Source organism: Pagrus major, chromosome 9 (genome assembly GCF_040436345.1).
Source record: "Pagrus major chromosome 9, Pma_NU_1.0".
In the NCBI taxonomy this organism is placed as follows: Eukaryota; Metazoa; Chordata; class Actinopteri; order Spariformes; family Sparidae; genus Pagrus; species Pagrus major.
The window spans coordinates 27082687-27094365 of NC_133223.1; the positions used below are offsets into that span (position 1 = coordinate 27082687).

The 11679-nt window shown below is 41.6% G+C and overlaps 1 protein-coding gene across 1 annotated transcript in view; it reads left to right on the top strand.

Annotated features, from left to right (window-relative positions):
- The window catches only part of ramp1 (receptor activity modifying protein 1), a 67542-nt gene extending 63456 nt beyond the window's left edge, over nucleotides 1-4086 (top strand). Inside the window, exon 4 of the mRNA XM_073473639.1 lies at nucleotides 1517-4086. Coding sequence (XP_073329740.1) covers nucleotides 1517-1772 — 256 coding nt within the window. The 3' untranslated portion in view covers nucleotides 1773-4086. The remainder of the gene's footprint in view (nucleotides 1-1516) is intronic.
- Nucleotides 4087-11679: the final 7593 nt, after the last annotated feature.

The window sequence follows — 11679 nt, forward strand, 5'->3', positions numbered from 1 at the left end:
CTGGTCCCATGCCAAGCTGCCCTGAGCTGTTTACATCAACAAAACTTCACCAAAGAAACACCTTGTGTCGGGGTGCATCATCAAAAGATGTTAGAATATTAGAATTATGATATCAGTATCGAGAAGCAGCAAAAAAAAAGCTCTGATAAATCCATTGCCCAACACTTAATGGCAAGTAATCAACGTTAGCGACTACTTGGTGAAGATAGTTTTCCCTCTAGGAAATGGTGGAGACCAAAACAGAGCTAAAAAAACTTGAATTAGTGAGGTGGCCAGAAACACGACTGTTTTCATGCTACATTAGTCAAAACAGCTTTAAAGGGCCCCTAGTTGCTAAATATACACCAATCAGCCACAACATTTAAACCACTGACCTGGCCTCCAACCTTCCCAGATCCCAATCTGATCTAGCAACTGTAGGACCTCCAACATCCCAATCCAATGGAGCATCTGTAGGACTTCCCAGATCCCAATCCGATCTGACATCCGCTGGACTTCCCAGATCCCAATCCGATCGACCAACTGTAGGACTTCCCAGATCCGAATCCAATCGGACATCCTTGGGATTTCCCAGATCCCAATCTGATCGAGCATCTGTAGGACTTCCCAGATCCCAATCCGATCGAGCATCTGTAGGACTTCCCAGATCCCAATCCAATCGAGCATCTGTAGGACTTCCCAGATCCCAATTTGATCAAGCATCCATAGGACATGCTGGAACAGCTCTTATCCATTAAGGCCCAGCCAGAGATTTGACTTGGCTCTGACCCATTGAGGCATGAACACATGACCTTTATGGGTATTCAGGGCACTGGTATCAGATCCCTTGAGTCCTGTGGGTTGCGAGTTTGGACATCCATGGATCGGACTTGTTCCGGCACGTCCAACAGATGCTTGATCGGATTGGGAGCTGGGAAAATTGGAGGCCAGGTTGACACCTTGAGCACTTTGTCACATCCCTTGGGCGATTCTGAGCATCGAGGAGTGCTGTTGCCATGAGGGGGTATACTTGGTCAGTGGTGCATGTGAGGAGGTATCCATGTGAACATCTGCAGCACAAATCTGCAGTTTAACCATTTATAGTTTTGGTTCCTTATAGGTGCCTCATGTAAAAGAAGCAGCTAGTTTGAATTTTCTACCTTATTTTTAAACACAAAACAACCTCCTCCACCACCTCGCCGTGCCACTAATTAACCTCGGTCAATCAACTGTTACTGTGCAAGTGTGTGTATGTCTGTGGTCTCTGTAATTATGATATGTCTGCTTGGACTTAAGTGTTATGATGCATCTGACCTTAATTTGTGCAGTCGCAGTGTCCCCTGTGTGCTCAGTCATAGTCATGGGTCATTAACTCAATTATGGCCTGGTGAACTCTTTTTTAGGGTTAGCTGTCTCTGTCTGAAATCAAGGTTTCAAGAATGACTAATAATTTGCAATGTAAGAACAAAGACTAGTATAATTCCTCTTTGATTCCGTCGTTCACTTAATCCTTTTCTTTTGTCTCACCAACATGCAGACTCTACGGCGAGCTGACAAACTGCACCTATCTGGTGGCGCATAAGATGGACTGCTTCTGGCCCAACAGGCTGGTGGACGAGTTCTTCATCCGAGTCCACAAGCACTACTTCCACGACTGCTCGCTGTCGGGGCGGCTTCTCAGGGACCCACCCAACCGCATCCTGGGTCCCTTCATCATAGTTCCCATCCTGGTCACCCTCCTCATGACTGCCCTGGTGGTGTGGAGGAGCAAACGCAGCGAGGGGATTGTGTAGTGAAGGGACAGAGAGGGGCAGGGTCACAAGACTCAAGACAAGAGGTACTTTTTGGCCCTAAGGTTCACCCTCAGTGACCAAAGGATCTCTTCTCATGAGTGGTTGGGCTTTCAATCGGACCATAAACACGTTTTCATTGGAGAAGAGCTGAAAGAGAAACTTAAAAACTACTTCAGTGACGCTTGAATGCACATCAATGTGGAACATTTGCAGCGACAGTCTAACATGGACTGAAATCATTTGTTTGGTTTACAGAGCAAAGAGGAACGGAACTGCTCACCTGAATCTGACGTGGACCCGGATAGTGACTGGTGGACAGATACTGTAAATACAACAAAAAACGCTTTATTGAGAGAAACTGCTTCAAAGAATTTCGGATGTGGTGATATCGCTACTATACATACAAGAATTTAACAACTATTTTTGGAGACCATGAAAATATTGCTCACTGCAACTGCAAGAAATGAACTGCAGTGCTGAACCGTTTTACACAATGGCAAGGATACAACAGGACAGTCCGTCCAACCTCTGTTAGGGAACCCAGGTATATCAGATTATATGTGTATATAAATATACTGTATTTATTTACAGTGTGTCAATGGATTTAGAGACAGAAAGTCTTTGTAACACAATCAAGACAACAAAACGCTAAATTAATTTCTCTCAGATGCCTGATTTTAACAGATGTGTATTATATTTGAAATGTATACCCTGAATCAAGCAGCTGGCTCAACCCAATCACCAGCATAAATGTTTGCTAAGTATGTTTCTGCAAAGCCACAGTTCAGTAATGTTTCTTTATGTTGCTACTTGACGTAGCACTTACCGTAAGTTCAATTTTACATTTATCTCTCGTCACAACGCTTCTCTTGTGCTCTGGTTAGGTTTAAGCACAAAAACTACTTAGTTACAGTTAGGAAAAATCACGGTTTGGCTTCAAATAGCCTACCCCTTTGGTCACCACACAATAGCTGGAGATGGTCTGCCCTCCTGTGAAAAAAAGTTGGCTTCGATCACAACAAAAACAGCTGGAAATCTCCCCACAAAGTCAAACTGCGGTCGCCGGTTGGCAGCCTTGTGGCGTGTGATAACGCCGCCACCGTCCCCTCTACCTCCCGATAACAGGCATATAACGTGGAACGTGATATGCCACGTTTGGTACAAATGTCAACCTTGGATGTATCTGTGGTTTGCATTAACGTTGACTACTTACATTATATCCTGGCAACTGGGCTGGGCTGGCTTTCTATGTTCACACTGTCGAGCTATAGTGGGAGTTGAATGTGTCTGTTTATAGTTTTCATTTCCTTCCCTCTGCTCACATCAGAGACCCCGGCCTCAGGTCCTCAACGTCTTGGCATAACTAGCATTCCATCTCTCTTCCGAATGGGAGACGAAGGCATGTTTTTTAATAGCATAATGCACACTGAACCAGCTGGAGGAATCCAGGTGGTAATGATGTCACAGAGTAAAGACTGGCTGATGTGCAGTGCAAAGGACTGAAAGACAGCACAGCATGGAAAGGACGGTCACTGCACAGGGGTCTATATGCCCCAGTTTGGACGGGCTCAGTGGTGGTACGTTCTGCAGCTTCCATCGTCCGTCACCAGGGGAAAGAAATGAAGAAATGCCAGCAGACACACAGGTAGAAATAGTTAAGAGTGAGGACTTTGAAGGCCAACACACAGAGGCAGAAGTCAGACACACAAAACAGTTTATTAACCAAAAATTCTTACATTTTCATTTATTTTTCTCCCTCAAACACATCTTTTATCCATCCTGTTTATCATACAGAAAAACACCATACCAACAATTACCATATTGATTTCAGCCAATTGAAGCATCGATGTGAAGATGTGAAGAGACTGAGAACAAAGAGTAGCAAATTCACAGCGGAAAGATCACATTGTAACTACAAAGAGAACATGAAGCAATGGATTAGCCAACGCACATCTCTGTTGAACATTGCCATAGCCTAAAGCACAGTGTGTGGATCACAGACCTAAGGTTTCTATTGATTCGTGATCTCCCGGTGTGGTACGATGTGCGGCGTGAACTGTTTTCCTCATTGATATTTTTGAATGCTCTCCTTCCTTTATAGATTCATTGACCTGTAACCTGCCTGTCAGCAAAACACACTTTAAAAACACACCCACACTTCCCTTACACGATCTTACTTTGTACTTTGTGCCAAAAGCAAGAGGGAGACGTTTGTTCTGAAATGTATAATTCTTTTTGTTGGAGTGACTTCTGATGATTGAATCTTTGACCATGAAGAAAAGTTAAATAAAATGTCTGATTAATGTGTCTGATACATTGAGGACTGGCAGTTATTATCTAAAAGCTTTTTGTACCATCTCTCTAACTCTTGAGAAAAATATGTGTTGAATTTGAATGATGAATCCTGCATTAATGCACGCATGGCTTAGTGCGCCAACACTGAGTCATAGTGGATGCACTAGGTCTAAGCCCCAGTGTCATCTGCTGAAATGTGAAAAATATGAAAGAAAAAAAACTATATTTAGTCATGTGTAAACAAAACGAAGGCCTCATGTTTTATGTCCTGAGGAATTATCAGTATATTTAAATTAAGTGTTATCACTTCCTCCTTTTCACATAGCAACACTGCGTGGGCATTGAAAGGGGAACTGAATGAACAGTAGTCATACAGCATTATATCTAGATCTTATATCTGATGCCTCTGTAATGGAGCTCTCTCTCTCTCAGCTTGAATCAAAGACCATACGAAAGGTAAAGCTCAGAAGTAAATTAGAGTACGCAGCTTGTTCTTAATTACGTATTATCTTAATTAAGTGCAAGTAAAGTCTCCAGTCATTCAATTCAAGTCTCAAGTCATTAAAGACAAGTGTGTCATGACTCACGTCATTGGAGTAAAGTGTCGAGTCTTTTACTGACCAGTCTGAGTCAAGATTCAAGAAGTTCAAGTTGAGAATCAAGTAATTTGAGACAAGAACGCATCGAGAATTAAGTCATTCGAATCAAGTCTGAGTCAAGTGTCATTTCATTAGAGACATGTCCCGAAGGACTTGGCACTTGTCTTGAATGACTTGACACGTGAGATTTCAAGTAATTTGAGACGGATTCAAGACAAAAGTCAGGTCATTTGAATTAAGTGCAGAGTCAATGGAGACAAGATCAACTCAGGTGTCAAGTTACCACATCTGAATTGAAAGTGACGTGTGATCTCACTTTTTTGTATTTCACTTTTTCTCAATAGGCCTTTTTTTCATTGCTGGCAGCGAGTCATTTCCATGCACGGGCCTAATAATGAAATATTCAAGGTGTTTGGTTATGCCAGGCTTGCCGTATGCTGTCCTACTCTTTTTTTTTTTTACAGTGTTATTAATTAATTGTTCTGGGATTTCTCCAGTAAAGACGTGAATATTTTTGCTTTAATATCTTAAGACAGGCTTCTATCTCCCAGCAGTCAAGTCACTTACGTCTGTTTTGAGTCTCGACTGTGCAGCGTTGTCTTACGATTGGTCTGACCCAAGTACCTGGACGTGCACAGACTCAGGCTTGATTGATTGACATCTTTAGCTGTATCTGTTCAGGCAGGAAAAATTAACATTCATCATATTAGTACACTGACGTAATTCCCACCACAGCCTCACCCACCTTCAACATGAGCAGATATGAGCCTGAATGACTGAAAACATCTGTGTGGGTCCGAGAGTTTAAAACATCAGGAAAGTACAAAAAAATCCACTGGTAATTGATTTGTCACCTGTTCTAATTTGGCACTTCCTATGATTTTTATTCATTCATTCAACAGCCCCTTTATTCATTGTTGTCAAGAAAAAAGAATAAAAGCCCTTCTTATTATATTAATTGCCATCTGCAGCATCACTGCTCACTAAGTGCTGTGTTCAGCCAAATTCTGCTCCATGTAGCAGCGTGCTTCCACTTGTGTAACACTGAATAAGAGGTGAGAGTGTGGGCTTGTACATACGACTGATTAATGTTAATTGGTTAGCTTAATCCCACCAGTGCTTTCGATGTAAAGGGTGTACACAGCATGACACATTCTGAGATCAATAGGAGTCAATAGGTCACCACTGCTGGCTACCCCTTTCAACCCCAAACGTTAATATAAATGGATATTAGGTTGACTTAGGCTACCGACAAGTTTCTGTTAACGTGATGTTTGCTAAGCATGTGGCATAGTTTTGACGTCATTTAATGGAGGAAATGGCTAATGTAAGCTAACCTATTGTGTTGGCGCTGTTCGTAGGCAACTTTCTTAAAAGCTAGGCTAACTGGGCAGCCAGCAGTTTTGAGTTGCAATGGGAAAAACTTTTCTTTATAACGTTCACAAACCGTGCCTGCTAACCATTGCTGCTAACTAGTTATACATAACCTTAGTGTTGTGGCACAAGCTAGCTGCTAACCTGCTGTTAATTAGGTATACATAACATTATTGTTGTTGCACTAAGCTAGCTGCTAACTTGCTGCTAACTAGCTATACATAACATTAGTGTTCTGACACAAGCTAGCTGCTAACTTGCTGCTTACTAGGTAGTTGAGCTGCAATGGCAAGGCAGCTTCATTTATGTTTCTATGCGTGGGTCTTAACGTCCACAGTCTGTGGAAGGCAACGTTGAAGGAAGTCAGATTTCAGTCAGCGAGCTTCTTCTCTTGACATTTGAGGCTGAGCCCTTGGTGTGCTTTGGGGCAGGCACTGAAGATTGAAAAACCTAACACAATCACACTGCGCATATGAATCTTGTCCTTCACCCGAGACGGATGAACCTGCCCGTGACATTATCAGCAAGTTAACATACAGTAAACATTGACATAGGTGATCAAATTTAAAGAACAAATTACAATCCCATTGGACTGTATGTGCCTATATGTCACTTCACAGCTTGGCGGTCACATCTTTTCATCAGCAGGATGTCAAACATGACAAAAAATACGATGAATAGTGTACATCGCTCTCAGCCATAACCTTTCCCACCCACGCTAACTCATCTTATTAAAGATTTGAGTCTCCCTGGTGAGTTATTGATGAAGGAGAAAAGCAACCTGAGGAGATTTAGATGCTGAAGCCACACGTGTGTGCGAGGGCAGCAGATATTGTGACGGGAGCAATGATGCACCAGACTGTTGGTTTTTATATAATAACCAAGGACAGTGAGTGGGTTGAGGTCAGAGATCAGGCTCAGTGGCGCAAGTCCAAAATATTATTTGCCCCAAACTGTGTTGCTTGTTTTGCTGCTCAGAGGAATTAAATCTTAGAATGAAACGGCCATTTTGGAGCATCATGCAACAGTTTAAACTAAAATTGAGTCTTTTTGAATTTGGGAATAGGGAATAAAGAAAACCATCAGTACAGGTTAAAAAGGAACTTGCAAAGCATTTCAATACATGAATACATGTAAATTTCATCAGAGAAAATGTGAGAAAGTTGAACTGAGGATGATGGTTACGAGCTGTAATTTACTTTTTTTAGGGCTACTGCATCGCCCCATTCATATTCCTAAGCTCCTCTGAAAAAGGTGATTTAATAAGTGGTGCTGTATGGTAATCCTTCTCAGGAAAAAGGCTTTTAATACCGTCACACTGTTAGCTGCCTTTTCAAAGTTTCTTTCCATTAAAATTTTTACCAGTAATGGGTGCTGCAGACGAACAAGAGGGTGTAAAAATGTCTCTTTTCCAGTTGAGAGCAGTTCTCTACTTCTACCTGTAACATATTTTCAGAGAAATCTGACATTGGAAGATTAGATCTCCAGGGTGGACCCGCTTTACCACACAAAGGCACACATCTCATCTACCCTCTCTATCTAGGTCAGTCACGCCGATCCTTTATTTCTACCTCTCAGTATTGTCTCAGCGCTCCCTGTATTTTTTTTTTTTTTTATCGCTCAGCTAATTACTGTCAGCTTTCTAAACTAAAAGCTTAAATCAACAACTATCTCTTAATGATCCGGTTTACCCTCCAGTGTATGTGAAACAGTTTTCAAACGGAGAATTTTAATATTTACAATATTAATGGGGTTATTTTTTCCAAAACTGAATAAACAAGCTGTTCTCAGAGGAAAATAAGGTCCCCAGAACACTGTTTGTATTTGGCGGACCCTGCCACCTTTTAAGCTTCAAACAAAGTAAAACAGTGTGAAATTTCCTCCCCAGAACTACATAATGCACCTTTAAAGAGGGAATGCTAAGCTGCCACCAGGCTTTAGTCATCCAACCAGCACATATACACAGACAAAATCTTTAAACCTTTTGCCACAGACTGCACAACTTAAAATAGACAGTTATCATATGATCCCTGCTGCCAGGTGGTGCATGTAAGATGAAGCAGGACAAGGACAGAAATCATAATATTATTGTAATTTCAATATCAGATGTATTTAAACTTAACTGTGACATTAAATGTTAAAAAGTAATAATTATGTTTTAGTCCCAAACCCTCAATATTTCACACATCAGGGCCATGTTCACGCCTGTGCAGAATAAGAGAAGATATTAAATTAGTATATTATAGAATTATATTACCTATAATTAGAAAGATAATATATGTTTAAGTGATTCAGAGGACATGAATGGCTCTAGGTGTAACACCTCTGCAGCCTGGGGGATCTGTGTCCCTGTGGAGACCAGAGAACCTGCCTGGAAGTGTTTACCCTGGTTTTTCGAAGATTAGGTGGCACTACCTGCTGCACATGTACACACACACACACACACCTCTTTCACTGCTCTGGTCTTTTAAAAGCTTCAGACAGACGCTCGAGCACCAGATACCTCACTGAAAACACACGCTGAGAGCTTGTTTCGTCTTTATTAATCTGGTTTAGCTGTGCCTCCACAGATTTCTAGTCTCAGTTCTTCCTCTCACAGCGCCCTGTTGCTCCTGTGCAGTAAATCTCCAGCTGCAAATCATAACAACAGGTTTGTTTATCAGGATAAAGAAAGTAAACGGAAGCTCCTGTTCGGAGAAGTAAACAACCAACCGCTGCATGGAAGTGACTCGACAGAACAAAAGAGGGGCGAGGAAGATGTTCTGAGCCTTCTCTCTCTTCTTTTATGGTTCAGATGTTGCTGCTGTAAATAGAAAAGAAGAGGTAAGTCATCAGTTTGCGTCATATGTGTCACTTTTTAATGTTTTGTGCACATTTTTTCTCTATTTTCACTCTATTTCATGTCTGATTGCAGATGTGAGCGTTGCAGCCGTCGCTTTTTTAGAATCTGCTGTTAAATTTCTGACACCGACATTAATTTTGCAGCAGTCGTTGTTCACGCCAGCCGCCACCTCACCCGTCGGTGGCCATGTCCCTCAGTGCGATAGAGAGCCGAAGCCACGCCCCTTTCCAGTTTACCACATGGGACTTTATTCAGGAAAAACTTTGTATAGTGAACGGAGAGAGGGAATTAATTTTGTGATCCCGTTTGAATTGTGCCACTAACTACACCTATGTTTATCAATTTAAAAGATCATTTTCCAAAAGTCGCAGTTCGTCACAAAACTAATGAAATATCAGAGTGTGAAAATCCGTAACTATAAAGACGACACAGCCCACGGTCACGTTTAGTGACGTCGTCTCGTGAACGGTGACCAAAACCTGTAACTTCAACAATGGTGTTAGTGAACTACATCGTCTTGTTCAACATACGACACCGAGTAGTTTCATACAAAACTAGATGGTATTTTACTTAATTTCCACCGGAAGGGCCGTGACTTCAGCTCTCTATGTAGGAGAGAGTAACACCTGTTCAGTTTTAACACATTTCTCAGCTTTTATCCAGACAGCATACACCTTGCACTGTATAACGGGACTGTTTCTCTGTGATGCCAATAAAATATAATCACAACAAAATGTAACTTCCTGGAGAAAGATAGTTGATTGTTGAGCCTCATCCCCACAGCGCTTTGGGGACACTTTGGTCCAACCCGAGCTGCCTTTTAATGGTAAAACCATGTATCTGAAAGTTTCCTGCTGCTGCGATTCATCCTGCGACCAGCTGAAAGGTTGGAAATGAAGAGAATACTGCAGATATCTGTCTGAAATGGTGGAGGAATAAGGGCACATCTAAGCGACGGATGTCAGAAAGTGCTCCCAGTCGCCTCCTCCAAATGTCCCCCACATGTTAATAACAGATGCCTTAATGTCATTCGCAGATGTCTGCTGTTCATGTTAATATATGTTATTTTCAGCGCTCTGTATGTGTGTGTCAGAATTCAATTCCCTTTGCTCCCAAGCGGCTCTGGTGTATTTCTGTCTTGTTCGCAATTTCCCAGCGGAACCTGGAGCAACGTTTCAATCTGCCCACAGACAGTCGAGGAGATGAGACTCTAACGAGAAGTGCCCAAAAAAAGCAGATTTACAGGACTGACTTCTCCGGTAGATCGATGAAATGCTTGTGTTTGTTGGACTTTGTTTTCATATGTGTTAATTGAGTTTCTCCATACTTGTCTTTTCCATCTCAACATGGTGTATGTTCCGTTAAAAAAAGGAAATTACCAAGCTCATATTCTCGGGTTCATGGGTGGTGTTTGCGTTTGTGAGTCACGCAATGTCCATTTATCTTTTCAGTCACATTAAGCAGCTCCATCAGACAAGTCTCACGCTCTGAGGCCTTACAGTGGCTGGTCTCCAGAGAGGCAGGGAGAGGGAGAGAGAGGGTGATGAGGAGGAACACAGGAAGGAGGTATTACAAGACACAAAATCAGAAGAAAGTAACTGAAAGAAGGCTTAAGAGTATTGACATGTAATTGATTTCAGCTTTGTGTGCACAAGGAGGAAAACTGAGGAGATTTGTGAACAAGAACAACTCCGATTTATAGATGTAAAATTTAACAGCAAGAAAACGATTGGCTTAGAGAGGTCATGGTCTGAAAGGTCAAAATCTGATTGGTCGAATTGAAAAAATTGAACTTCATCCTTTGTGATTGGACTTATGTAACCAGCGGTGACTGGCGTTGTGTGCGTTGTGTTTTGATGAAGAGGCCCACACCAGGATATCTGGAGGCGATCTCTGTTTGTTCTGACAAAACAGGTGAATAACAAGATCCTGAGCTCCTACACCAATTAAATGGCAGAGACATATTTTAAGCATACAGTACAAAAAAGTTTAAGCTAATAAACAAACTTATAAATGTAATTTAAACACGGGAATGTCTGACAACGATGTCCCTTACCACTCACTTGAAGTACAAAGTACAAAGGCAAAAGGGAAGAGGTAAACACAGGAGACATCACATATGATGTTCATCAATTTAAAAGATGATTTTTCAACTCGAGATAGTCACCGTTTGTCATAAAACGAATGAACAATAAGAGCTTGAATATACGTAATTAGAAGGCGTGCACACCCAACACTTGCGTAAGTGACATCGTCTCATGTAAATCTCACCAATACCCGTAACTGAAACTTTGTAGAGCTGGTCCTGTAGTATGTTAACTAGCCCACAAAACTGACCAAGTGACGGCCAGGTCATGCCAAACTGTGACTGTCTTGACTTGCAAAATGATCTTGTAAATTGACGAACATCATTAAATTCACGGCACAATTCAAACTGGATCAAAAATTTGTGAAAAAGAGGTGGTGTTGTGCTCAAAGACTGTCTATATATTATCAAACTCAAGAAAAATGCAGCTGCTCTTAAAGAAAAGGGTCAGCACATGAAGAAGAAGGTTTATTTTTTCTTCTCAGGATCAAAAAAAATCTTTGTTTCTCGCCGAGACTATTTGCAGTACAATTTTTGTTTTTCAAAATAAGGTGCCATGGAGCAGCCCACAAAGGGCAGGACTGCTGCTGGTTTCACACTATTGCACTGATGGAAAATCAGTCAGTCAATGAACAGTGCAAAGAAATGTAACCATGCACCAGTAAGGCCTGCATTATCTGTCAACATTGCCATCACACATAAACTGCTCAT